The sequence below is a fragment of the Lontra canadensis genome, unplaced genomic scaffold (genome assembly GCF_010015895.1).
Source record: "Lontra canadensis isolate GAN:19392208 unplaced genomic scaffold, GSC_riverotter_1.0 scaffold160, whole genome shotgun sequence".
Taxonomy (NCBI): domain Eukaryota; kingdom Metazoa; phylum Chordata; class Mammalia; order Carnivora; family Mustelidae; genus Lontra; species Lontra canadensis.
Window position 1 is genome coordinate 1166698 of NW_022631154.1, and position 27087 is coordinate 1193784.

General features: G+C 61.0%; 3 protein-coding genes across 10 annotated transcripts; 1 reads left to right on the plus strand and 2 right to left on the minus strand.

Moving 5' to 3' along the window:
* Positions 1–9526: 9526 nt before the first annotated feature.
* KRTCAP2 (keratinocyte associated protein 2) lies at positions 9527–12551 on the minus strand. Of its 2 annotated transcripts, none has more exons than XM_032845032.1 (5): positions 12512–12551; positions 11753–11907; positions 11608–11671; positions 9819–9885; positions 9527–9687 (listed from the first exon to the last, which is right to left on the minus strand). In XM_032845032.1, exons 1-5 carry the CDS (start codon positions 12534–12536, stop codon positions 9567–9569), a joined length of 432 nt encoding a protein of 143 aa, XP_032700923.1. In that variant the 5' UTR covers positions 12537–12551; the 3' UTR covers positions 9527–9566. The 2 variants fall into 2 exon arrangements, with proteins under 2 accessions (XP_032700923.1, XP_032700924.1); XM_032845033.1 differs by lacking the exon at positions 12512–12551 and adding an exon at positions 12166–12294.
* A 225-nt stretch (positions 12552–12776) lies between these two features.
* Positions 12777–21928, plus strand: TRIM46 (tripartite motif containing 46). 7 transcript variants are annotated; one of them, XM_032845024.1, is made up of 10 exons: positions 12777–12976; positions 14371–14632; positions 14815–15158; positions 15788–15931; positions 16051–16146; positions 16808–17061; positions 17318–17439; positions 18433–18735; positions 19623–19920; positions 20776–21928. In XM_032845024.1, the coding sequence occupies exons 1-10, from the start codon at positions 12794–12796 to the stop codon at positions 21167–21169; spliced, it is 2400 nt and encodes a 799-aa protein (XP_032700915.1). In that variant the 5' UTR covers positions 12777–12793; the 3' UTR covers positions 21170–21928. The 7 variants fall into 7 exon arrangements, with proteins under 7 accessions (XP_032700915.1, XP_032700916.1, XP_032700921.1 ...); XM_032845025.1 differs by having other exon boundaries at positions 12778–12976; positions 14298–14632; XM_032845030.1 differs by having other exon boundaries at positions 12964–12986.
* A 1068-nt stretch (positions 21929–22996) lies between these two features.
* Positions 22997–26561, minus strand: MUC1 (mucin 1, cell surface associated). The gene is made up of 7 exons (XM_032845034.1): positions 25861–26561; positions 24784–25385; positions 24621–24676; positions 24375–24508; positions 24108–24229; positions 23876–24022; positions 22997–23071 (listed from the first exon to the last, which is right to left on the minus strand). The coding sequence occupies exons 1-7, from the start codon at positions 25919–25921 to the stop codon at positions 22997–22999; spliced, it is 1197 nt and encodes a 398-aa protein (XP_032700925.1). The 5' UTR covers positions 25922–26561.
* Positions 26562–27087: the final 526 nt, after the last annotated feature.

A 27087-nucleotide genomic window follows, 5' to 3' on the forward strand; every position in this document is an offset into this window, starting at 1 on the left:
AGCGTCGCGTCCAGACGCCCCCACTTGAGGCTTTGCGCGGAGGGAGGAGACGGAGGCCGCCGCCGGCCGAGCGACCCGCCGCTCAGAGCTGGCCGCCCTGGGGGCTCCAGATTTCGGCGACCCGCGCCTCTCAGCCGCCCGCACCTGATGTTAACTGACAAAAGCAGTTTGTGCGGAGGCGCAGTCTCGGTAGGGGCGGGGTAGCTCCGCTGGAGACTGCTTTCCCCGCCCTGATCTGCAAGCGCCGAGCACGGAGGGGAGGAAACTCGGGGATGTACTTGAATTGAGTGGGTGGGGGAGGGGAAGGTATGAGGGGGTCATGGGTAAAGAGAGGATTAAAAACCATTTGCATTGGCAGGCGGTCAGTTCTGTCTAAAATGGAAGAGAGGAAATAAACGTATGAGCACTTGACTAAGAAATATGATGTGTACCCAGGGAGGCCGCCAAGAACCCCGGGCGGGGCTTACGGAGCAGTGCGCAGGAGAACTGGAGAGCAGGGGCCGGGGTTTTTCATTAAGTGCCTTCGGAAAACGAGTTTGCTTTTTACACTATGCAAATTCTGTTGTTAAAGCAAAAAGACAAAAACCTTTTCTAAAAATTTGCTGTAAGGGGGGCGCCTGGGTGGCTCAGTGGGTTAAGCCTCTGCCTTCGGCTCAGGTCATGATCTCAGGGTCCTGGGATCGAGTGCCGCATCGGGCTCTCTGCTCAGCTGGCAGCCTGCTCCCCGCTCTCTCTGCCTGCTGCTCATCTTAAAAAAAACCCTTTCAGATTAAAAAAAATTTTTTTGTTATAAGAGGGGCACCAGGGTGTCTCAGTGGGTTGAGCATCTGCTAAGGGTCTGCCTTCCGCTCAGGTCATGATCTCAGGGTGCTGGGATCAAGCCCCACGTTGGAGTCTCTCTCCTCACCTCTCCCTCTGTCTGCAGCTCCCCTTGTTTGTGCGCTTTCTCTGTCAAAAAAGTAAATAAAACCTTTAAAAAAATTTTTTTTTTTTTGCTATCTGAACTTCAAAGCCCCCCTCCACCCACTTCCTTTTCCATCTGAAATGCTCCTAGTTGTTCACTCAAGACCTCCCTGGTCATAATCCCTTCCAGAGCCGTTCAGCGGTGAGCTGTCAGCTCTGTAGATCCAGAAATTCTGTTCGTCCATCCCCAGTAGACCTGCCCAGAAAGACTGCCACTCCCAAGAACAGTTTTTTGGGGAAAGATAATGAGGAGGAGTTTGCCCTACAACACATAAAGACAGATAATAAATTACAGCATTATAATAATAATCAGAAAAATAAACATTCATTGAAGGGCTATGATATGTTGTGCCCTATGGGACATTGTCGTGTTTAATTTTCACAGAATGTTGCAGTAGATCCTTTCTATGACCATATATAAATGAAGAAGCTGAAACAGATGGTGAATGGTAACTTGCCCAAGGTCCGGCAGATAGTGAGTAGAAGAACCATGCCATCCTTCTCGAGGCTCGGTGCTTAGTGGTTTCAACCTCCTGGTTCCTGGTCCAGGAGGGGGCAGAGAGGGGTCATCACTGCAACTGACATTCGCAGACTGAGTGCTGTCGTGCATTGTCTCATTCAGTTTTCACAGGCCCATATGGAGTGGGGACTGTATCTCCATGTCACAAATGAGACCATGACACAAACCCCACATAACGTGACCTCTGAGCTTGCCGACTCTGCCACCCCAGTATAGCGCTTCTCTCCCTAGATCAGTGCATCACAATAAAAAGTGAAGAAATAGATTTTTGAAAATGTACCAATTTGCATATAATAGAGATGGCAGCTCTAGCAAGTAAGGGAAGACTAAGGATTTAAAAACCATTTGCAACTAGCTTACCATTTGAAAAAGAAAGTTGAAAAAAAAGCCACCCAGCTCCTGGGTGGCTCAGTGGGTTAAGCCTCTGCCTTCCACTCAGGTTATGATCTCAGGGTCCTGGGATTGAGCCCCACATCGAGCATCAGGCTCTCTGCTCAGCAGGGAGCTTGCTTCCCTTCTCTCTCTCTCTGCCTGCCTCTCTGCCTACTTATGATCTCTGTCTGTCAAATAAATAAATAAAATCTTAAAAAAAATTAGGGACGCCTGGGTGGCTCAGTTGGTTAAGCAGCTGCCTTCGGCTCAGGTCATGATCCCAGCGTCCTGGGATCGAGTCCCGCATCAGGCTCCTTGCTCGGCGGGGAGCCTGCTTCTCCCTCTGCCTCTGTCTGCCTGTGCTCGCTCTCTCTCCCTCTCTCTCTGACAAATAAATAAAATCTTTAAAAAAAAATTAAAAAAAAAAGAAAAGAAAACGGGGGTCCCTATTTCTCTGTGTTCCACTCAAGCTTCATGTCCTTCAAGGTTGCAGGGTTGGCCACCATCTTCCTCCTCTGAGCACCCGGGCTCTTTCCACAGCTCGCACTAAGCGTGATCAGTTTTTCTTCCCTGCGCGGCTCGCCCAGGGACAGTGTGGCTCCAGGACCCAGCACTGTGTGAGAAACCTAACAACGCTTCTCTAAAAGTAAAGCCGAAGGGACAGAGGGAAGGACAGGTTCCCATCTCATGGTCTCCAGGGAGACCGGCCCAGCTCTCCTGGTCCCAGGAACTAGAACTACTACTCCAGAGACTCCCACCTGTTGCACACAGCGTCCTTGGCCATGGATAGTGCTCAGCAGAAGCCGGCAGATTCTTACCGTCCAACTCCTTCCCCTTCAGTCTTTTTGCAGACCATCCCTCTTCTGGAGCCATAGGACATGCTACACGTGATTATAGTAGCGTATGAGAAGCACTATGTCTCAGTAGATAAAAGTTTGGGCTTTTAGGGGTGCCTGGGGGGCTCAGTTGGTTAAGCTCCGAGGCTTGATCTCAACTCAGTTCCTGATCTCGGTGTCATGAGTTGAAGCCCCAAATCGGGCTCCATGTTGGGTGTGGAGCCTATTAAAAAAAAATACATACATGTATATATTTGGGGGCTTGTGGGGTTTAGAGTCTGGTTGTCCTGAGGCTGGGTCTCTGCTCTTTCTTTTCTTTAGCCATATGAACCTGAGCCTCAGTTTTTCCACCTAAATAGTGGAGCCGATAGTTGGTCCTCCCTCCTGGGGTTGCCCTGGAGAGGAAAGGAGCTGATGTAGGTAGGATGCTGACGACAGTGTGTGCACGCGGGAAGTCTGCATTGGGAGCTGGTCCCCTTTCAGGGCTGAGGGCACCCCTCCCAGCCTCCCTTCCATCTTCAGAGGTAAGTTACTCCTGTGGATTGCTCAGCTCGTTTGTGTGGGTTTTCGGCTTTTGCTGGCTTTGGTAAGAGAAAGACATGCTCTAAATCTGGGAGCCCTTATTCCACAGTCTACTGGGGGGGGAGCTATGCAAAATGAGACCCATGCAGAGGAGGCCTGACTTCCAGAGGCCCAGAAGCCCCGGCTGATACTGGAAAGGTGAGTGAGAGTTGTTCATGTGGGGAGGGCACGCATGGCCCAGAGAACCCTGAACAAAGCCCAGATTCGGGGTGTAATTCTCTGTGGCTGTCTCTTGGACGAAGACTGCTTCGAGGGGGAGTGGCAGGAGATGGGGCTGGAAAGGCAGCTGGGGTGGGCTGCTAGAGGCCCTCGAAAGGATGTGTGTTGTGGGGCGGGGTGTTGGTCCCTGAGGTCGGGCGCCTTCAGCCCTAGAAGAGTGTGTGACCCCCATGTGTGCCTGAGTGTCTGATGGGAGGCGGTTGAGCGTTCTGGGCACCCACAGGGGCCAAGCTGATTACTGAGTCCTTGGGGGAGGCCCCAGTTAGTCAGGCTGCATGGCCTCCAACCCTGTCCCAAGGGCTCCCATAGCTCCACAGAGGCAACAGGACAGACACACGTGTAATTAACAGGGACACTCCCCACATTATAGCCAGGCTGGAGGGGCCAGGGGAGATCAGAGATGGCACTGCTGCTTGGGTGGGGCAGAGGGGCTGGGTGAGTCAGGGCTTCCCAGAGGTGAGCTGGAGGAGATGCTAGCCTGAGGGAGGAAGGCCCCTGTCATAGGCCTGGCCGCAGAGAGACAGACTGGCTGATTCTAGTCTTTGGGCCGGTTTGGAACTGATGCAGGGGGAAGGTGAGTTCCCGTGAAGAGCTCACAATGTGACCCGACTGTGCTGTGCTGCTCGAGGAGCCCTGAGTCTATTTAACACACGCGTGCCAAGCACCTGTCCTCCCTGGAGCCGTGTTCCAGGGAATGGACCAGACGAAGCACCGGCTTTCAGTGAGGCATTCGGTGAAAACCGACGTTTCCTGCTTCGGTGAAGTAGATGGTGGCAGACAGACAAACATCAGTATTTAATGTGCCAAGTAATGAGTGGTGTTAGGAGGGGAAGGAGAGTCAGGTAAGGGGCAGAGGGGGACGGAGGGCACCGTGCACACAGCGCGGCCTGGGCACCGGGAGCGGCAGAGGCCAAGCTGGGACGGGCGAGCATAGGACGTGGGGGGAGCTGGGGCCAGGGGCTGGGCCGTGCCTGCCCACACTGGCTCAAGAAACTTGAGGGTCTGAAGTTCAGCCGCAGCCCTTCCTTCACGTACCAAATTGTTTTTTCTTTCTTTCTTTCTCTCTTTTTTTTTTTTAACTTTCAGATAATCTCTACACCCAATGTGGGGCTTGAACCCACAACCCCAAGATCAAGGGTCACACAGTCTCCTAATTGAGCCAGCCAGACACGCCTTCATTATAATCTTGAGCAGCTTGTTTTAACTTCTTCACCTTCCTGCATGTCATTTCACGAAAATGGTATATCCGTCAGGGTTCCCTAGAGAAACAGAGCTCATAGGATGGACATGTTATGCAGAAAGAAATTTATTTTAAGGAACCGGCTCATGCAATTGCAGTGACTGGCAAATCCAAAGCCCACAGGGTCTCACTCTGTCAAAATTTGACTTCCAGGGTGCAGGGGGGCTCAGTCGGTGGAGGCTCTGGCTCTTGGTTTTGGCTCAGACCATGATCTCAGGGGCATGGGATCAAGACCCTCGTTGGGCTCCATGCTCAGGGCTGAGTCTGCTCCAGACTCTCTCTCTCTCTCTCCCTCTCTCAAATAGATAAAGACAATCTTTAAAAACAAAACCAAAAACCCCTGACTTCCTCCTGACCTTGGTGGGGAGCAGGGGGCAGAGGGCCAGGCCGCAGGGGTGAGCACGGATGCCCCCAGGCACCCCGCACACTGGAGACCGGGGCAGCACCAGGGCTGCGGGGCAAGGGTACGTCCTCGTGGGAACGCTTGTCCGATGCCCGGCACCGCTCAGCCCCTCCTCCCAGGCCTGACTCTCTTTGCTGCCAGTGCTCGCCATCCACACGGCAGTGAGGGAACTGAACTCGCTCTGGTCGGGGTTCAGGCTGAGCTCACCCGGCTTGCTGTAGGACCTCCACCGGCTAAGTGTTCAAAGACCAAACCAGAAGGCAGGTCCTCCCGAGTTCAAGCCCCAAGTACCACCGTCCGGAGTCCTGTTTGGAACCTGGAACTCTCTACAGAGGCTGGAAGTGGGGGCTGGAGGCTGAGGCAGGAAGAGAGGGGCTCGGGGTAAGCTCCCCCTAGACCCTCACACACCAGCGCGTGCCTCTGTCCTACGAACGACCCGCGAAGCAGCCTGAGGTCAGCCCCAGCAGCCCCGGGGGCCCAGCAAAGCCCAGTAGAGGGCAGGGGTCTTCCTGCCCCCCCACTCCTATGGTGCAGGTTCACCCTAAAATGGGCAGGGCCCCCTAGTCTTCCAGCCTGAGGGCAGGGCCGTTTTCAGAGAAGAGCTCCTCACACCCGAGGCCATTGGTCTGAGGCCTGCTCTCTCCGCCTGCACCCAGCACACCACAGCCCTCTGCGGGACAGAAGGAGCCCCCATACGAGGGACCCGACCTGCTGTTTCGGGATCTCCAAATACATACAGACAGAATCACATGAACCTGAGATGCCCATGATCACAGGACCTTATATTGTAAAAAGAGGGCTTGCAGCTCCCCGTGAAGGAAAACTTCCTAAAAATCCTGTAATAGTCTTGTTACTAGCATGATTGTATGATATTGTAATTTTGTGTCAGAAAGTGTTCATTTGGGACGTCTGGGTGGCTCAGTCGGTGAAGGGTCTGCCTTTAGCTCAGGTCATGATTCCAGGGTCCCAGAATCCAGTCCGCACAAGCTCCCTGCTGGGCGGGGAGCCGGCCTCTCCCTCGGCCGCCGCTCCCCCTGCACCTGCTTGGGCTCACGCTCTCGCTCTCTCCCTCTCTGACAAATAAATAAAATAAATAAAAAAAAAATAAACAGAAAACTGAAAGTTAAAAAAAAAGTAGAAGCATTTGTTCGTTAAACGTGAACACTTCAAACATGTTTCCATTGTTCATCCTGAGGCTTATCTGGAGCCTCACCAGACACCAGGACTGTGTGCCAGGGGCAGCTGTGTCGCCCAGGTAGAAGAGACTCGGTTGGAGGGAAGGGCGCCCACCCCACCCCAAGCACTGGGTTGCAAAGGCTGGGGGGAGGGACAGGGCAGAGGGGGCTGAGGGGAGGGGGGCAGGGCAGAGTGGGCAGGGGAGAGGGGCTGGGGGAGGGCCTGGGGCACTTCCTGCCAGCCTCTGGCTGTCACTGCAGGTGATGTCAGGGCCTCCCTCCAGGGCCACCAGGGGCCTCCCTCCCTGTCTCTCTAGGAACTGGAGCAAATATTCTGCACAAGCTCTGTGTGGCCAGCTTACTCGCAGCCCCAGGGGCCTGGGGAGGCAAGGTTAGGGAGCAGGATCCTGGCCTGCCCCCGAGGAACTTCCACTCTGCTGGGAGAGGCGAAAAAAGCTACCTGAAGCCGAACAGTTAAGTGCCCCCACTGGCGTCTGTACCAGGGTTCCGGCCATTGTCCACCTAAGAGGTGGCTCTGTGACCGACCCTAAGTCAAGAAGGAGTGTCGGGGCAGGCCCTCCCGGGGGCCCCCCAAGGGGCAGGGCCTCCGGCTGGCTTCCCATTCTTCTGTGGTTCCCACAGCGCCCAGGCCTTCTCAGCTCACAAAGAACTTCAGTGCTGGCTTTTGACTGAACCTTTCCCCTTTGTATCTGTCTCTGCGTCTCTCAGCATCTCTGTCTCTATTAGTCTCTGGCTCTCTCTTGTTTCCCAACATCCTTCCCGAGCCCCTGGGGAGCAGAGCTTGGGGGCCGGGCAGTGGGAACCAGACTGTGTCCTGTTCTCACCAAGGACAATAAGGGCCGGAAAGGGCTGGAGCCAAGGCCTGGCGCGGACTCTGTCGCTCCCCGCCTGTCCTGGGCACCCCCCACCCCCCGTCCGACCCTGCGGTGTCCCATCCCTCCAGTGCCAGTCCAGAAGGGGTCCAGCCTCTGCCAGGGATTAAGGAGCTCTCTTACCTCCCCTTCCCACTGCCCTTCTCTCTGGTGGCACCACCTCCGGCCCCCAGACCCGTGCCTCCAGGCCAGGAGCAGCTGGAGTGGCCTCCTCTGCCGGGCTCCCCACACACCCAAGGCCCCGTCTCCCTGTATTATTTACTCCTGTTTCCGGAGCTGGTGGCGGTGCTGGCGGGCAGGCGGGTGTCAGGGCCACGTGTGAGGGAGCAGGAGGAAGCATCTGGCTTCCCCCTGTCCTCCAGGGGCCCGCTGCCTCCCTGTCCCCAGGGCCTCCGGCCGCCAGGGTGGAGTGGAGCCCACGAGAGCAGAAAGCGCCTTCTCTCCCAGGAGAGAGAAGCGCCTTTGCCTTCCCACCTTCAGGCCTCCAGAAGCCATGACAACCTCACGCCCCCTTACTTAATGATGCTTATTAGTGGGTAGGATACCCCTGTCAGGGTTAATTGGTAGGTTAAGCCTGTAACCTACAACTAGGAACCCCAAGATAAGCTGGGTGGAGGGCTGAGGCTGTCCCCAATCGGCCTTGTAAATGCACCTGTTCGCTGAAGGGGATCATTATCCCTGAGCCACTTGTTGGCCCTGGTGCCTACACAGTGGGTGACAGCAGGTGCCCCAATCGCTTGGCATGTTCCTGGCCCTGCTCTCGACTCTTCCCCACCCTTCCTGAGTCTGGCCCTATACCCAAACTCTCATCCTGGAGTCAGGGTGCCCTCAGGTGGCCAGATCCCTGCCCCCCATGTCTATGTTCCCTTGGCTGAGATCTAGCTCTCTGCTGGTCCGTTAGGAGGACGTCAGGGTTTCATAGAGGGCGCCCTAGAACCAACTCAGCTTCCCCTTAGATCCAGGGTCTGTTTTTGACAACCTGTCATCCTCCCCAAGAAGGTGCCACATACCACAGCCCCCTAACCATCACTAGTTCAGTTAAGAGCCTAGAGCTGCCATTCCCTTGCATGGAGGCTCTGCTGGCCCTTGAATGCTCTTTGCCTCTGCTCCCAGGGACATGTGCTTCAGGGGCCATCAGTCTGATGGCCATCAGACTCCAGCCTCCAAGACGCCAGTGCTTCAGGGCCTGCCTGGGAGGCTGGACAGACTTGGGCCAGAACCCTGAGACCCAGCCGCAACCTTCCCCTGCCCTCTGGGCAGGCTTGACCAGCAGGTTCGAGCTCCTGGCGCCCTCTGCAGGGACCCTGGGCACACTGCAAGCCACTCCCCTAAGCCAGAGACTGAGGAGCATGGCGGCTGGTGCGGTGACCTCTCATTAGAGGGCGGGGCTCTAATCCTTGACCAGGACCCCCCTCCATTCACTTCTTCGCCTCCACTGGGACTCCATCCCTACTCAGACACATCTCATTTACAGTGTTTTCTTGCCAGAAGGGCAGCTTCTGCCCACCAACCCACGTCTTCACTACCCATGACCAAGCACTGAGCAGGACACGAAGCTGTGGACACTGAAGCCCATGTTATCCAGCAGGGGAGACGCTGCGCCATGGCCTCAGAGGACAGGCACTCTGGACGGAGAGGCACCCCTCAGGGCAGAGCACAGAGCTGGATCTGAGAAGCCACATCCTTATTCCCATCATGGTTGGCTCCCAGGCCGATGGCTTGGTCCCTATCATTTTATACACTTTGCTAAAGTGTAGCAAGTTCCTGATCTCTTGGCTACAAGACAGAGAAGAGAAACGGAGGCACCTGAACAAAGATGGGGCAGTGATCAACCTTGGAGTCTTTCAAAACACAACCATCTGTCTGTGCTGGAGGTGAACGGATGGGTCCAGGAGGGCAACATCAGTGGGCACTCCCCCACCCCCCACAAGGCCTTGGAGCAGAAGGGGCAGGAGGCTTGTTTACTCCGGGTGAGAAGTCAGAGTAACAAGGCCCCAGAGGTGTAAAGGAACTCCCGGGGGGAGCTGCAGGGGTAACAGTTCTGCTCCAGGATCTACTCCCCCTGATGGTAAAGGAAGGCTTCCTGCACTACAGCCTTGACCCCTTTTCTGAAAGGTCAAGATGGCAGGTCACCCACGCGCTTTTCTTCCACCTTGAGACTTTCACACTCATGGCACGGACAGCCGTCCATAAACATCTACTAGAAATGAACCTAGGAGGAAGGCAAGCCCCCCATCCCCGAGGTCTGAAACCAGCAGGTATCCGACTGCCACAACCTTCGGCACACCCCTGCAGGCCTGGGCAAAAGATAGCACATCGCAAGTCCTGGGACTACAAAGATCAACTTTATTGGACATTCAGGGTCAATTTCTCTTCTTGCCCTTCCCCGTGACCCTGGCTGGGGTGAGGACGGGAGCCGCTGCCTGGTACAGCGTGGAGGAGATCTTGTTGATGTAGTACAGGCCGACCATGGAGAAGATGAAGCTACACCGTGAAGACAGAAAGGTCACGGTACCGGCACACGCCAGCCCGGCACCCTCTCGGCACACGGCAGTGGCCGGGGAGGCAGCTGGCTCCGGCTGAGGAAACCCCTTCCCCAGCTGTGAGGCCCTTACCAGGTGGTGACGCAGACTCGGTGAATGAGGCCAGATGCAAGGAGAGCCAGCAGGAGGCAGAGAAGAGCTGGGAAGGCAAGAGGGGACAAGGGGGGTGGGGGTCAGAAGTGGTAACAACAGGCACTCACATGTGGAGGCTAGGGGACATCGGGGGCCTCTGAAGCTGGGGGAACCTGTGTCGGGGAATGTGGCACGACATCCGCAGGAGGACTGCAGATGCCCTGAACGATGGCCAGGATATGGAGGAGGGGGGACACGTGCTCACTACCAGCTCTGTCCCAAATATCACCTCCCTATCCTGGCTCTCTTCCAACATAAAGGAAAAAGATAGTGATACAGAGTCTGAAAGGCAAGGTTTGCTCCCATTTGGGAAGGGGAGGCAAGGCCTTTCCGACAAAAACCAGCCACTAAGGACCAACTCGTGAAACTGGCTGGCCAGGGGCGGAAGCTGAGGGCCTCGCTCCCTGGATGCAGGCTGGAGAGCTGGGTGTCTGCAAGCGCATGCCCATGGAGGCAGGAAAGGGTCTCCAGGTACCTAGCAGAGGACGGGAGAGAAAGTGGGAGGTGGTCGGCAGGGCAGACACCACCTGCCTGGCTGGGGAGGGTGAAGGGGGTCAAGAATCTGGCCTCACAACAAAGGTTTCTTTCCGTAGCACAGGAAGACAACACATGGGGAAACAAAATCTCAGAGGTCTGGAGGCTGCCGGCTGGGAGGAGCTCTGGAAAGCTGCCCCAGAGCTAGGTGGAGGGTGCAGACCTACAGACCTACAGGAGCCAGGAGTGCAAAGACACGAGGGCCACGAGGGCAGGGCAGGCCTATGTTCTACCCGATGAAGGCTCCTCATGAGGCAGCGTTCGCTGCCCTCTGTAAGCTTGTGACATTCCTTGGGCGAGCCGGCCTTGATGCCTCAGCTGGTTTATGAACTTAATTCTGCATAAATAACTAAATCATCTATTCTCCATTACATGAGCAACAACGAGCATTGTGTCAAAGAGAAAAGAACCTAACATTTATTCTAACTTGGTCAGGGTTCCTGCTGACATAGAAATCCGGTGACTCCAATGCTGAAGCCCAGGCGCCTGGGGGGCTCAGGTGGTGCCTGCCTTCAGCTCAGGTCAGGATCCTGGCATCCTGGGATCGAGCCCCGCATCCCTGCTTCTCCCTCTACCCTTCTCCCCTGCTTCTGCTCTAATGAACAAATAAAATCTTTCTTTAAAAAATTTATTTGACAGAGAGAGACACATCAAGAGAGGAAATACAAGCAAGGGGAGTGGCAGAGGGAGAGGGAGAAGCAGGCTTCCCCGTGAGCAGAGAGCCTGATGTGGAACTCCAACCCAGAACCCTGGGATCATGACCTGAGACGAAGGCAGCCACTTAACACTGAGCCTGCCAGGCGCCCCATAAATAAATAAAATCTTCTAAAAAATCCAATACTGAAGCCCTTCACGATCCTCTCAAAAAAACAGAACCCACTAACACTGGCTCAACCTCACATCAGAATCCCTCAATGAACTCAGTCCTGTTTCCTCCCCACACCTCCCAAGGACTGGGCAAAGCCAGCCTGCAGGGCCAGGTCTCCTCAGAGCCCCCTGGGAACTAGGCTTCCGGCTCCAAGGCCTCAGAGCTCCGGGAGGTGCATCCGAGGCCCGCGCCGCCTCCGCGCGGTCTTAGGAAGCCTGTTCCCTCCTGAGCCACCTTCACCGACCGACCGGGCACCTGACCACTCCGGACCGTGCTGGGAGCGGCTAGGGCGGAAGGCTGAAGCGCCCGACCCCCATCTTCACTTACTCTCAGGGAAGATCTTTGCTTGGAATCCTTTGCCAAAAACCAGATTCTCCAGATTATTGAAGGCCTGGTCGAGGGAGTTAAGGGCAGGCCGAGCGACGGGGCCGCGCCCCCCGCCCCCCCCGCCCCCGCAGCGCAGGAAGGATACGGTGAGCGAGAAGACGAACAGGCCGGAGCCCAGCAGGCCCCCCTGGATGGTGAGCCACTCGGTGGACGCCAGCTGCCGGCTGTACATCTGCATCCCGGCGAAGAGCAGCAGCGACAGGAGGGAGGACAGCGCCAGCGAGGTGCCCGTGCCCACGGCTGCAGGGGAGGCGAGGACGCGGGCCGCGCGGTCGGGCCGGGCCCTCCCTCCCGCCAGCCGCAGGCCGAGCCGGCCCCCCGCGTCCCCGGGGCTGCGCAACCCCGCCGCGACCCCCCGCTGCCCCCGGGCGCCCGCTCCCTGCCGTCCCCCGGGGTCCCGGACACGTCAGCTCTGCGGGCAGAGGACCGGGACAGCCGGTCCGCCCCAACCCCACCCCACCCCACTTGTCCGTCGGGGAATCCCGCCAGTCCCGTTACCCATCGCGTGCTGCCCCCGGCTCAGTGGGCGCCGCAGGCCAAGACACAGAGGAACCGAACCGGGGCGGTCGGCCGTGCGCACGCGTCAGCCCCACTCGCGGACTCGCTTCCCCCGGGGCTGCTCGCGCTCCCTCTAGGCGCCTGGCCGCAGCGGCCCCTGCCGGCAGGGAGGAGACACTGCGTCCGAGAGCGGTCTCGGCCACCGCCCTGGTCCCCTGCCCTTCCCCGCTCCCCGAGCGTCTGCTGCCCTCAGCGCAAGCCGCTGGGCCCACGGCCCGTTGCCTCTAGCCCAGCCCTGTCTCCTTCGCCGTACGTGTCATCTCTAGTGCCTGTTCCTCACACGTCCCTCCCGCATGAGCCCTGCCTCGCATCTCCCGTGGACTCTTGCCCAAGCCAAAACCTAGTCCTCGCATTCTGGAGCCCATCCTTATCCGAAACTATCCTCCCGTTTCATCGCAGTAAGACTAGGGAGCCAATGAAGGATGCGCACATTAGAAATGGCTCCCCCCATACCGTTCCATGTTACCCAACCCCCCCTCCCCCCGCCACCGTCTTCCGAAAACCACGTGGGGAGAACTATTTCCCACCTCCTACCTCGACGGGCGCTGTGCGAGGCTGTCCCTGGAGCATGCGCAGTGACATCTCACCCCCACCCCTCCGCACACCCCCACGGGCTCCTGCATTAAGCCGGGGGTTCGCAGCCGCAGCCCGGATCAGGCACCCGGGGGCGGGCGGGCATGGTAGGGCCATGGCTGAGGGTGAGGATATGCAGACCTTCACTTCCATCATGGACGCACTGGTCCGCATCAGTGTGAGTTAAGGTGGGGTCGAGGGGAAGGGGGGGAGTAGAGGGGTCCAGGGCAGGCCGGGACCTCGGACAGGTGGACATGAGGCAAGATGCTGGGATGTAGTCAGGCGGCTGGGGATGGCAGAAAGGACTGGGGGAGGGGTTCGGGGTGCAGGTTGGAGAGGGTAATCCCGGGGCAGCCTGGAGGTGAGCCCCGTGGAGGCGTCCAGCTGCTGGGGTGCAAGGAACCGGGAGCTGCCCGGATGCAGCGGGTGGGCTGGGGTGGCCGCCAGCAGTGCACCAGGGCTGGGGCTGCAGGGCCAGGGGGCTATGCTCTGAGGAGGGGGCATGCGTGAGCTTGGATATTTTCCAAGAAAACTGAGGATAGGTGAGGGGCGATGAAGGAGCCGCCCCCAGGGTGCAGTTCCAAATTTGGACCCTTCGGCGAGACCCCACCCCACCGCGCCCCCACTCGGGGCTGCCTCCGAGCCCGGGGTTGTCATGGCAACCCGTGCCCGGCTCTCCCAGGGGCGGTGCCAACCCTGCTCCCCCCCCACCACTTCCTTCCCCCTCCCTGCCTGTCCCTCCCTCCTTTGTGTCAGCTGCGCCCCTGACCGGGATGGCTGCGAAGAGAGGGACCAAGGTGAGGTGTGGGGGTGGGGCATAGCTTGAGGACCCCCTCCACCAAAAAAGGGAGGGGTACTTCCGGTGGGGAGGGGGTAAGTAGGCGGGCGCTCTTTTCCCCCTCGCTTGGGGAGGGGATTCTGGCTAGTCGGGTCGTGCGGGGTGAAGGAGCGGGAGGGCCGGACGGTGGGGGGTGCAAACGGGAATGGGTTCGTGTTGGGGCCCCGAGGAGACGTCCGGGGAAGTGAGGGATGGAGAATGGAGGCTGGAGCGGCCGCCGCCGGCTGAGCCGCGGCAGGATGACAGACGCGGTGAGCAGGAGGACGGAGAGCGCGCGGCGCTGGCTGTAGGGAGGAGTCACGCCGGGAAAGGGGGTGCTGCCAGAAAAGGGGGCGGGGGTCTGCACCAAGCTGCAGAATGGGCGGTGTCCTTGAGAGAAGCTGGTGGCCCGGAGGTGGGGGGATGGGAGCAACGGCCAGGTGAGAGGGGCTGCAGGCCCAGCGCCCGCCCCGGGAGTGGAAGGGGTGGGGCTTGAGGCCAGGGGAGGCAGGTGCTCGGGCCGCGAGCCCCGACCGCCCCTCGGAGGCTCTGGCTCTCCGCGGAAGGGAGACCGGCAGCAGCCGGAGCCGGGAAGGTCTGTGCATCAGGCCCCGGGCGGGTGCTGGGGAAGAGCCCCAGGTAGCTTGCCCTGCCCCCACCTGAGACCCCTTGGGTTTCTCAGGGCACCTGAGAGGCCGGCTGCGGTGTGCCCCGGGGGTTCCTTGCTCCCACCCGACCTCCTGCTCCCTCCACAGACGAGCATGAAGAACATGGAGAAGGAGCTGCTGTGCCCAGTGTGTCAAGAGATGTACAAGCAGCCTCTGGTGCTGCCCTGTACCCACAATGTGTGCCAGGCCTGTGCCCGGGAGGTGCTGGGCCAGCAAGGCTACATGGGCCACGGCGGGGACCCCAGCTCCGAGCCCACCTCCCCCGCCTCCACCCCTTCCACCCGAAGCCCCCGCCTCTCCCGCCGTACTCTCCCCAAGCCAGACCGCCTGGATCGGCTGCTTAAGTCAGGTGGGCCTGGCTCCTGTGGGCCGCGGGCAGGGATGCTGGGACATCCGCTCGGGTCTGGGGCCTCTGAAGACCCAGAGCCGAGCTCTGGCACGACAAAATTTACTGTTTTAATTGAACAGATCTCCCCCTCCCCCCCAGCCAGCTGTAACTTTCAGCCCCCTCCCTCTCTGGCCCTGCCACAGGCTTTGGGACGTATCCTGGGCGGAAGCGAGGGGCTCTGCACCCCCAGGTGGTCATGTTCCCATGCCCGGCCTGCCAGGGCGATGTGGAACTGGGGGAGCGGGGCCTGGCGGGGCTGTTCCGGAACCTGACCCTGGAGCGCGTGGTGGAGCGCTACCGCCAGAGCGTGAGTGTGGGTGGCGCCATCCTGTGCCAGCTGTGCAAGCCACCACCGCTAGAGGCCACCAAGGGCTGCACCGAGTGCCGGGCCACCTTCTGCAATGAGTGTTTCAAGCTCTTCCACCCCTGGGGCACCCAGAAGGCCCAGCACGAGCCCACCCTGCCCACCCTCTCCTTCCGCCCCAAGGTGAGCCAGCGGGGAGAGGGGTCTGGCGGTGCTGGGTGGCTGGGGGAGCTGGGTCGGTGGACTTCCCAAGGGAGGCGGGCAGAGGTGGCCCCTGCCAGGCTCCATTTTCCATAACAAGGACAGAAAGGGACTGGGTCAATCTTTAAACTTCTTGGAGCCCCATCTTGTCTGCTGAGTGAGGATAAGACCCTGGGGGTTGTTGGGGGGGGTCCCAGGAGGTGGTTTGTGAGAGTCACCCCTAGGCTAAAAAGGTCTGTCCGCATTCATTCATTCACTGAGCAAATATTTATCCAGCATCCATGTGCCTGGGGCTATTCTCGGCATTGGGAATAGGCAGTGAGCAAGGTGGACGAGGTTAATTATTAGCCACAAGGTGGACATTAATAATCATTACTCTTGCTGTTACCGCACATGTGGAGGTGGGAGGGAGCAAGGATGCCAGCGACGCTCCCGTCGATGCCGCAGCGCGCCACCAGGTGGCACTGCGGAGCACCCCCCCGCTGGACTCTCAGGCCTCTTACCTTCTCCCCTCTCAGGCCCGCTGCCCAGGCTGCACACTGCTTCTGCCCCAGGTCAGCAGCCTTAAAACCACCGTTTGCTGATGATGTCATTGCTCCTTCTGCCCCTAGGGCCTGATGTGCCCGGACCACAAGGAAGAGGTGACCCATTACTGCAAGACATGCCAACGGCTGGTGTGCCAACTCTGCCGGGTGAGGCGTACCCACGGTGGGCACAAGATCACACCTGTTCTCAGCGCCTACCAGGCCCTCAAGGTGAGGACCCTGCCTCACTCCACCGTGCACCAACCCGCACTCACGCCCTCTCCCACCTCCTCCTGACTGCTGGCTTCCACCAAGCGAGGCACGATGCCCACCTCTCTCTTCCCCCTCAGGACAAGCTGACAAAGAGCGTGACATACATCCTGGGAAACCAGGACACAGTGCAGACCCAGATCTGTGAGCTGGAGGAGGCTGCGAGGCACACTGAGGTGAGGGAGGGCATGGCGGTGGGCTCTGGGCCCCGCCCACGACTGGAAGCAGGAAGGCATGTGGGGGGGGGCACAGCCCAGTCCCCTGCTTGGCAGCTCAGAGTTCGTGGGTGTGTCGAGGTTCTGGTTAAACCAGGCTGGCAGGAACATCAGTGCCCCAGACCAGGCTGTCCCCGGGGTTATGATGGGAACAGTGTGGCTGTCACCCAGGACCAGGACAGTTTGGAAAGCCCTCAGGGACATGGCTCAGATGCCCTCGGGCTCAGCTGCCCACTTAGGACACCATACATCCTTGGAGCTAGGGCGAGGCTCTGTCTCTGGTACCTTCTGCCAGTTTGCTTGAATTTGCTGACAAGGGGACAGACAGGAAGGATGGCCCGGAGGCAGGGGACATCGGTGTGGTTCGAGTGGGCGTTAGTGCAGTCACATTCTCTTTTGTTTGGGGGAGTCCTTATGGGGTCAGGATGGTGGTGTGGGGCTCCAGGAAGGGTGGCACAAAGTGTCAGGCGTTGAGCCCCTCTGGGTGGACAGGTGCCTTTGGAGCTGTGGGCCTGGCCCTGGTGGCCTGGCTGGGAAGGATTTCCCTGGATCTTTGGTGATCCGAGGGAGGCTGGCACAAGTGCTGCCTTCAAGAAGATAGTGAGTGTTGCTCTCTGGGCAGGTGAGCGGTCAGCAGGCCAAGGAGGAGGTGTCCCAGCTGGTGCGGGGACTGGGGGCTGTGCTGGAGGAGAAGCGGGTGTCCCTGCTCCAGGCCATTGAGGAGTGCCAGCAGGAGCGCCTGGCCCGTCTCAGCGCCCAGATCCAGGAGCACCGGAGCCTGCTGGATGGCTCAGGTCTGGTGGGCTATGCCCAGGAGGTTCTTAAGGAAACAGACCAGCCTTGCTTTGTGCAAGCAGCCAAGCAGCTGCACAACAGGTAGGCAGGGGCACAGGCTCCAGGGGGCCCGGGTGTCACAGGTGTAGCCGGCGGCTAAGCTGGTGTCTGCACCGCTGCCCCATGGAGACATGGGTCCTGAGGACCGTCACCAGGCCACACTGATAGCCAGCTTGTTGGAGGGACCAGGAGGTGACCCAAAGCAGGTGCCCAGGCTCTAGGGACAGGCAAAGCAGCATCAAGGGGAAGGGCGGCTGTCCAGCTAGGGGTGCCTGACCCTTGCCTGCCCCCATGCCAGGATCTCCCGAGCTACGGAGGCCCTCCAGACATTTCGGCCAGCTGCCAGCTCCTCCTTCCGCCACTGTCAGCTGGATGTAGGGCGTGAGATGAAGCTACTGACGGAGCTTAACTTCCTGCAAGGTAAGGAGGTGGCCGGGGTGGCCCCGCACCCGATTACAGCCTCCCTCCCTTCTTCCCCAGCAGCGGGCCCGGGGGGCAGCGCCCACCAGGGACCTCCCTGGCCTCCTGCCCAGCCTGGCCAGCCGCCCCTCCACCTCGCCCACCCGGCCACACCGCCCCACCGCGCTCAGCGCTGCTTCTCCCTCTCTTTGTTTGTAGGCTGTGGCCACCGCGGACTCTGCTCAGGAGCACCCCAGGCAAGTCAGCGGCCCTGCCCCGGGGGCCCTGCCCTGCCGCCCCCACACAGCTCGCCCCCCCCCCATTCACTGCTTCTTTCTGTCCTGCCTTCACCAGACTCTTGGTCCTCCCTCACCCACCCCCCAACAGTGCCCTCTGTCTCTCTGCCTGTCCTAAGCTCCTGCCTAATCCTTGCCCTTCTCACCTTTTGTCCTTGGGCTTCTTGCCCTCCGGACTTGCCTTCTCTTCCCACTGACCTTCGTCTCCTCCCGTTGTCAAGCTTTGCTTGTCCTCTGTTGTCCCCCGTTTTCTGCCTTGCTGGCTCTCGCGTCTGTCTCCCTCCCACTCGGCCCCTCCTTCCTGTCCAGTGCTCTTTCCCCGGGTTCCAGTGGTCTCTGCCTGCCTTTCCCTGGGGCTCCTCTTTATTCATAGAATTAAAAAGATCCTAGAAAGAAGCGTCCCCATCTGGTCTAAGACCATTTTTGACAGAGGAGGAAACTGAGGCCCAGACTTTGGAAGCAACGGCCCTAAGGCTGGAGGTGGGAGAATGGCAGGCCAGGACCCGCGCAAGGCTTCCCGCCCCCTGCGCGCCTGCGGCTCCCCTGCTCCCTTGGGCTCTGCCCTGCAGCTCCCCGCCCGGCCCCCCTATGGCCTCGCCCCCAGCTCCCTCTCACCCACACTCACCCCCCCGGCCCCCGCTGCTTTCCCTCTTCCTGCCTGCCCTCCGTGCTAGGCCCGCGGCCAGGCCCCGACTGACGCCACTGTCTCTTCCCACAGTGCCCGAGGCGCCCGTCATCGACACGCAGCGCACCTTCGCCTACGACCAGATATTCCTGTGCTGGCGCCTGCCGCCCCACTCGCCACCTGCCTGGCACTACACCGTGGAGTTCCGGCGCACCGACGCGCCCGCCCAGCCGGGCCCCGCACGCTGGCAGCGGCGAGAGGAGGTGAGGGGCACCAGCGCCCTGCTGGAGAACCCTGACACCGGCTCTGTGTACGTGCTGCGCGTCCGGGGCTGCAACAAGGCCGGCTACGGCGAGTACAGCGAAGACGTGCACCTGCACACGCCCCCGGCACCCGGTGAGCGGGCGGGCGGGCACGGGGCAGGCAGGGACACCCCCCCAAACCACCCCCCCACCCGGTGAGCGGGCGGGCAGGCGGGCGCGCCGGGATATCCCCCACCCCGGGCACCCGGGGAGCAGGCGGGCGGGCACGGGGCAGGCAGGGACCAGGGCACCGGCTCACTGCGCTAACAGCCGGGGCTGCGGGGGCCCTGCGGAGGAACACAGTGGGCCGCACTCACCAGCCCCGGAGCTAGACACTTAGGATCAAATCCCCACTCTGCTTCAGCCGTGGCTCTGGGCAAGTCGTTTGCCCTCTCTGAGCCCCAAGTCCCTCTTCGGTAGCGGTAATAACAATGTCATTGCAGTGAGAGTGAAGCCAGTGAGTTCCCAGCTCATAGTAAGGACTCGGTCAGGATCAGGATGGGGACTCTCCAGAAAGTAGTCTGGCCTCAGGGACACAGGCAGAATATTGGAGCGTCACTGCCCAAGGGGGGTGTGCCGGCGTGCGAGCGCCAGGGTGTGCACTGGAAGGTGTAGGTCAGTGGTGGGGGACGTCACCAGTTGGGACAGGGCCCCAGCGAGGACTCTCTGGGGGACCAGCCATCAGAGAGGGGTGGGAGGAATCGCAGCAGGTCAGCTGGTCTGGGCCCACTAATCCCCGCTAAAACTCTCCCTGGGGTCCCGTGCCCGTTTGGGGAGTCCCGTGCCCGTTTGGGGAGTCCCCTTTTCTCCTCATGCCCCCACTGCAGTTCTCCAGGCCCTGGTCCCTGGAGCCCCCCCCCCCAATCCCTCGCAGCTTATTTCACATTCTTGAATCTGCCAGCGTCCTTGGCTGACACCTCATGGCCTCCACGGCCTGGGTTTGTCCCTCAAGTCCTTCCTCTGTCCCTTACCCCACGGCAGTCCTGCACTTCTTCCTCGATGGCCGCTGGGGCACGAGCCGAGAGCGGCTGGCCATCAGCAAGGACCAGAGGGCGGTGCGGAGCGTCCCAGGGCTGCCCCTGCTGTTGGCTGCTGAACGGCTCCTCACCGGCTGCCACCTGAGCGTGGACGTGGTGCTGGGAGACGTGGCCGTGACCCAGGGCCGCAGCTACTGGGCCTGTGCTGTCGACCCAGCCTCCTACTTGGTCAAGGTGGGCGTCGGGCTGGAGAGCAAGCTGCAGGAAAGCTTCCAGGGTGCCCCAGATGTGATCAGCCCCAGGTCAGGCTTCTCTGGAGGGGGTGGGGCATGGGGGTGGGGGAGCTGGGGACTGGATGGGGGTGGCAGGGGGAGCTCACGCTGGTTGGGGTGGAGCAGGGGAGTTCTGGAGCATGGAAGCCAGGCAGGAGCCTATGGCCAGGGCAACCTTGGGCTTAGCCCAAGGGCTTGAAGAACTGGTTTTCAGAGGAGCAAGCGGCTGGGGAGGGGGTTGCGGGGGGGGCATCCACCTGCTCCCACCTGTCCTCAGGACAACCACACCACCTCTCCGAGAGCCTCTGCATCTCCCAACCCCTCGCTTCCAGGGCGCTTTCCCTGCATCACCACATCTGGCCTCAACATCCTGAGACCCTTCCCTCTCAGTGTCCACTTTCATCCCCTCCATTGCCCATGTGCTGTCCAACAGCCCCAACATGCGTGCCTCCCTGGACCTTCCCTCCCGGCATTCTATCCCTGAACACCCCATTTTTTAGTGCTCTCCCGCCAACACCAGTGCCCCCACCCCAACAGTCTCGAACCCTTCCCAAGACCCTCCCCAGCACCATGTCCCCACGTAGGTCTCCTCCCCACCTTGTCTCCTGTTTCCTCCTAGCGCTCCAGCTCACCTCCGTCCCTCCTTCTCCCCTGCCTCTCCTGCCAATGTGCCTGCTCTCAACACCCTTCTCCCACGGCTCTCAGAGCCCGGATACTCTAACCCTCGGGTTGGCGACACGTCCTCTCCGTACCCCAAATGGACCCTTGCAAACGCTTGCTCCCCAACATCCCTTGCTCCCAACATCTCAGCCTTCTGCCCCTGACCCCCGCTGAGCCCCACTCCCATGCCCCTTCCCCAACACCCCCCCAACTCCGTCCCTGCAGGTACGATCCGGACAGCGGGCACGACAGCGGCGCTGAGGATGCCACAGTGGAGGCGTCCCCGCCCTTCGCCTTCCTGACCATCGGCATGGGCAAGATCCTTCTGGGGTCCGGGGCCAGCTCCAACGCGGGGCTGACAGGCCGGGACGGCCCCGCGGCGAGCTGCACCGTGCCGCTGCCGCCCCGCCTGGGCATCTGCCTGGACTATGAGCGGGGCCGCGTGTCCTTCCTGGACGCCGTGTCCTTCCGCGGGCTCCTGGAGTGCCCCCTGGACTGCTCGGGGCCCGTGTGCCCTGCCTTCTGCTTCATCGGGGGCGGGGCGGTGCAGCTCCAGGAGCCTGTGGGCACTAAGCCTGAGAGGAAGGTCACCATCGGGGGCTTTGCCAAGCTGGACTGACCCTTTCTGGCCCTGCACCCTCCAGGCCTGCTGGAGTGGGTTAGTCTTTCGACGGCTCCTCCCTAGACTCTTCCTGCCATGTCGTCCTGTCCCTTCCCCTATGTCTTTGTATTCCTGGGCCTTCTCTTGACCGAGGGACTCTCCTCTGCTCACCTTTCTAGACGTCCCCCATTCTCTTCATTGCCTGTTAAGCCAGGCCCCAGCCCCCATCAAGTCTCGCCCATGTCCTGCCTTTGGCATCCCACCCGAGTCACGGAGAGAGCCCCTTCCCCATCGCTGTCCCATGCCCCCCCTCAGGCTGATTGGGAGGGAAGGCACCTGGAACACAGGGCATGACCCCCAGCTCTGCGCTCTGCTCTCCGCCCTGCCAAGCTCCCCGCCCCACCGATGCGGAACCACAGTCAGGGCGGGCTTTTTGGCCGGACACTGCCCAGGCCCTCCCTGGTGAGGAGAAGAGGGCCCTGCCATCCTGCTTGAGTTGTTGGGGTCCCCACAGCCCTTGGCTGCATGCCTGTATCTCTCCTCCTTCCTTCTGCATGCTTCACCCTGTCCTGTGCCCCCATGCCAACGTGCCAAGTCTCCCCGGGGGCCCCAGCGGAGGGCAGGTGTCCCCGATGGGTTGGGCGAGGCAAGGCCTCTGGGGCCCCGCTGCTGTCCCCTGCAGTGGGCACTGCCAGGCCTGAGCCGAGCAACAGCTGGTATTTTCATGGTTTCTAAACAATAAACTAGGTTTCCAGGCACATCTGTGCCTTCCCTGAACCCGACCGTCCCTTTGCATTTCTGCCCCAGGCGCGACAGGTGTGAAGGATCCTGGGGCCCCGCTGCTCAGAGCAGGGGAAGGAGATCCCAAGCAGGTGCCCAGAGCCTCTGGCTCAAGTCCCAGCCAACCAACAGGGGGCCTACTGGGGGTGCACCACGCCAGTGGCTGCTGGCCGCGCCCAGGGCCCAAGCCCCCAGGGCATGTGGTAAGCGGGGCGGGCACTGTGCCTGGGCCCAAAAGGGTCAGGGAACCAGAACCACTTCCCCATTCCCAGGGTGCCTAGACAAGACCCCGCCAGCCAGAGAGGGGGCCGGGCCAGGTGCCAGCGTCCGGATCTTGACACTGTGCTTATCACGGCAGTGTTGACTCTGACTGTTATCACTGCCCACACTTACTTCACACCCTGGCAGCTAAGAATAGAGCCGCTGGGGGCACTGGGCCAAGGGGAGGTGAGGGCGTGGTCGCCCCTAGCCCCGAGAGTGGGAGCCCTCCCTCCGGGGCAGGTGGAGCTGGGTCACACTGGCCTCCGGTCACGGGTCACACAGGCCTCCAAACCAACTCAGTTTCGCTTCCTCCTTCCTCTTGTGCCACCAGGGACAGGAAGAAGTGACCTGTGCCCCAATGTCATCTCTCCACGTCTCCTGCTTTCCAAACAAACCCTACTCTTGCCTTTCCCTCCATCTCCCGCAAAGACCCCTTTGAAGCCCCATACACACATATTTGCTCTCCCCGTCCCAGTCTAGGGGTCACAGTGACAGATCTGAAGGTGGCAGTCAGCACAGAAGAGGTTCCCCTTTTATTCAGCCCCAGTCCAGTTCACATTTCCATCCCGGGGCTTTCTGGGCCGGTCCTCCTGGGAGCCCCTGCGCCAGGCCTGTCCCCAAGGGGCTCGCATGGGCTTCAGCGGGGCTGACATGGGTTAGGGGACCTGGTGGGGCCTGTGAGCAGCCCGCCTGAACTCCCAGCTCACCAGCGAGGCACAGACCTGAGCGGAGAGGACTCTGGCAGTGAGGGGCCTGGGGGAGGCACGTGGCACGGGCATCTGGACCTTCGGGGGCAACGCGCTCCTACAGGTTGCCGGAAGTGGCTGATGTGCTCGGGTTCACATACGAGAAGCCACTGCCCCCGTTGCCTGCAGAGACCTAGGTGGGGAGACCAGACCCAGATCAGACCGCAGCCTGGGGTAATAAGTCGGGGAGTCTAACTCTCAAAGAGTTAATTCAGAGAGCACTTGCTGGGCACCACACCACACCTCGGCAGCCAGGTGACTGTAAACAGGGCCCAGGGCCGCAGCTCCCCCCCTGCTCCCCTTTCCTCCTCCTCTTGGCTCTCATCAGCCTCCTTATCCCCGCCCCCCCCCTTTCTCCTTCCTCCAGCCCGAGCAGGAGTGTGCCTGTCTCTACAGAGCTGGGAGCAGGAAGTCCCTGGGCGAAGGAAAACGGGGTCAAGAAAAGGAAACTCCCCTCCCCCACCAGAGTGGCGCTCCAGCCCCAGGTGGCCCAAGTAATTATTTACTAGGTCCTGGAGAGAAAGGCCAGGTGAGGAAAGGAGGAGGCTCCTTGCTTCCCTGAGACTCCCAAAAAGCCCCTGGCACCAAGCTCACCGGGCAGGGTGAGGCTTCCTCCCCATGAGACAACCCCCCCCTTCCTGCAGGCCTTTCTAAATCGACCCTCCCTCGGGAGTCCTGCATGAAGGGCCCCCCTGTGCCCAGCGCCCCACCTGCCGCACCCCCGGCCCAGCCAGCAGCTGCAGTGCGGTTCTGGAAATGCTGGTGGTGGGGACACTCTCTTGAGATCCCCTTCCTCCCAAGGTCCCTCCCCCAGGCCTCCCCCACCCCAGCCCCTCTGACCCCACCCCATTGTCCTCCCCAGCCTCTCACCTCTTCTCCCCCTTCTCCACTCCCAGTCCCAGCCTCGGGCTCCCCATGGGGTGGGGCCCCTCCTCACCTCCTCATAGGGGCTGGGTCTGCTGCCTGGAGGCACGTAGCGCCCATGGGTGTGGTAGGTGGGGTACTCGCTCATAGGGTGATAGGCGTCGCGGGCTGGAAAGATGTCCAGCTGCCCACAGTTCTTTCGGCAGCACTGACACACCGTCTGAGAAAACAAGAGGTAATAGAGGGAGCCACGGGGTTGTCTCCAGCAAGGGGCCTCTGCACAGGCCTGGAGACCCAACACTTACCAGAGCAATGACACAGATGATGGCGAGTGCCACCAGGACACAGACCAGCACCAGCAGAGCAATGCCCCAGCCAGGTACCCCAGACCCGGACTGGCCGGAGGAAAGGAGCGACACATCTTGTGCTAAACGGAAACACAGTGGTCAGAATACTCTCCCGAAGGAGGGTGCCCCCTCCCAGCACCCCGGGGGAGAGCAGGAACCCAGGTGCTGGAGGGAAGGGCCCTGCAGGCATGGGTGCTGGGCGGCAGCTGGGGACAGTGGCCTCACCCCTGACATTCGAGATGGACAGGTGATATGCGGCAAATTCTTTTTTGTTCTCTTCCAACTGTGTCTGCACGCTGCGGGCATCAGTGGCGCCCTTTCGGAAGGCCAGGTTCGATTCGACCACCACCGATCCTGCTCTGGTGGGAAACTGGTGACTCAGCCGCAGGTCCCAGCTTCCGGCCGGCCTCCCCCAACGGCACCAGTCCTCCCCACGGCCTCCCTCCACACGCTCCACACCCAGAACAGTACCTGAATTTGATATTAGAGAGGCCCAGAAAACCTTCCTTTTTATAAATCTGCCAAAACTGTGGTGAGAAGAGAAAGAATTAGGCTTGAGGCAAATAGGTCGGGCAGCCTGGAGGCTGCTGCCCGGAAGAGCACGGAGCCTAGGAAAGAAAGGGCACCCACTCACCAACTCAGAAATGTTCCTCTGCAGCTCCTGGTAGTAGCTGGAACTGGGATCTTCCAGAGAAGAGTTAAACTGACGGTTCTCAATGGAAAAGGACAGCAAGAAGAAGGAGATCCTGAGAGATTGGGGAGAAGTGCTGCGATTGGAGGACGTGGGAGGTTCCGAGCCACGGTGAGTGGTGCTGGCAGCGGTGCTGGCGCTGTGGCCAGGCGGGACGTGGGTTGGGGATGTGCCACCGTGGTGTCCGGGGGTGGTGGTCAAGGACGAGCTGCTGTGGTGTCGGCGGGCGGTGGTCGAGCTCGAGGCTAAGCTGGGGGTCGAGGTCGGGCCCCCATGGTGTCTGGGGGTGGTGGTCGAGCTCGAGGCTGAGCTGGGGGTCGAGGTCGGGCCCCCATGGTGTCTGGGGGTGGTGGTCGAGGATGAGCTGCTGTGGTGTCCGGGGGCGGTGGTCGAGCTCGAGGCTGAGCTGGGGGTCAAGGTCGGGCCCCCATCGTGTCTGGGGGTGGTGGTCGAGGACGAGCTGCTGTGTTGTCCGCGGGCGGTGGTCGAGCTCGAGGCTGAGCTGGGGGTCCAGGATGAGGTATCAGTAGACTGTGCAGTGCCAGCTGTAAGAAGTCGAGGTCACAGGGTTGGGTAGGTGAGAAACCAGAATGAAGAGAAAATCCACCGTCTGGCTTCTTGAGCAGTAATGGGCAGGAAGATCTGGACAGTGGGCCAAAGCCTGCGTAGGCCGTCCTCCTCCTTCCTGGCTGACGGCCTCCTGGTCTCTTCCCACAGCTGTCTGCTCCTAGCTGTCCATCTCTCCGCTCCTGAAACCTAACCTCTCCCGCCCCAACCCCGGTCCCCGAAGGCTTTGCTGCAGGTCACTGTGCTGCCCGGGACACCAGCTTTCCCGAGGGGCTGCCTCCCCTAATGTCCTCAGCCTCTCTCCTCTCTTCTGGCACAGACGATGCACCCCTGGCTGCAATGTCTGGCTGCAATCTGCCCCTTGGGGTACCGTCTGCTAGCAAAGGAAACCCACAGGGAGGCTGGGAAGAGCCCATGAGCAAGGTAGCCCCCTCCCCACCTTGTGCCCCTCACCTGGAAGCTGCAGGGATGCCAGGAGCAGGAGGAGGAGAGGGGCCTGGAAGCCCGGTGTCATGGTGGAGGCCAGCAGGGTGGGGAGGGGGCGGAACAGTCCCGGGAAGGAGCCGGGCCGGAGGTGGGGCAGTCGCAGGCGCCCGCTGCTTTATACCGGTCCCTGGCCCGCCCCAGGCTCAGCCAAAGCAGGTGACAGGTGACAAAACCCCGCCCCCTCCCCCTTTCCCTACCTCCAACTTCTTCCTTCTCCTCCCCACCCGATCGTGACCCCTCAGGTGGGGTACCTGAGCTCCAATCACTCAACCCTCTGGCCATCTGTTTGCTCTCCAAACGGTCTCCTCCTTTCCCCGACCAGTCTCTGGCTCCAGAAGGCCCTGGGTCTCCCGGGCTCTAGTTTTAGCCTCAGGGCGACAACCAAGGTGAGAAAAGGGACAGAAGAAGGGGCCAGATCGGGGTCCCGGGCAGCAGACCAAGGAAGCGCCCCCTCACGTCCCTCGTCCCGCTCCCCATTTTCACTGCGCCCCTTTAAGCCCCGCCGTGCGGAGTGGGGAGGAGCGGGAAGCCTTGAGAAAGGGTGGACCGGGTGCCCCTTTCGGACCACCTCCCCCCCGCCGCTTCCCGGAATCGCCGCTCCTCGCGCGGCCCCAGCCGCTCCCTGTCCCGTTCCGCACGCAGAGCACCGAAACCAACGGTCCCCTCCGCTGCCGGACTTTCCAGCGGCCCGCGTTCCCGCCCGGGCTTGTCCCAAGGAGGGGGTAGGGGAAGAAAGTTCCACTTCACGCGCCGCGGGACCCCGGGGTCTTTCCTGCTCCTCCGCCGGCCCCGGGCCGGGCTCTCCCGCCCCCTGGCGGCCCCCGGGAGCCGGGCGGCCGCGCGCGAACACTGGGGGCGCCCGGGTCGCGGGGGGAGCCGAGCGCCCCAGTGCGGCCGGAGGGGCGGGGCCGGGGTCTTGCGGGCCGCGGAGCCCCGGTGCGCAGCTCAGGGGCTCGGACGCAGAGCGCAGGGAAGCGCCGCTCGGTCGGCGGAGGAGCTGGCCACGCTGGGGGGACCCCGGGGCGCGTGCGGGCGGGGGCGGGAGGTACGTGCCAGGGGCGCGGAGGTATGTGGGAGAGGACGGCGGAATGTGGGAGGGGCTGTGGGCCGGGGCAATGACGCACTTGGGCAGCAGCGACTAGGTGGGGCGACGGAATAGGATTTGGGGGCCCCGAGCTGTCATGGGGAGCAGAG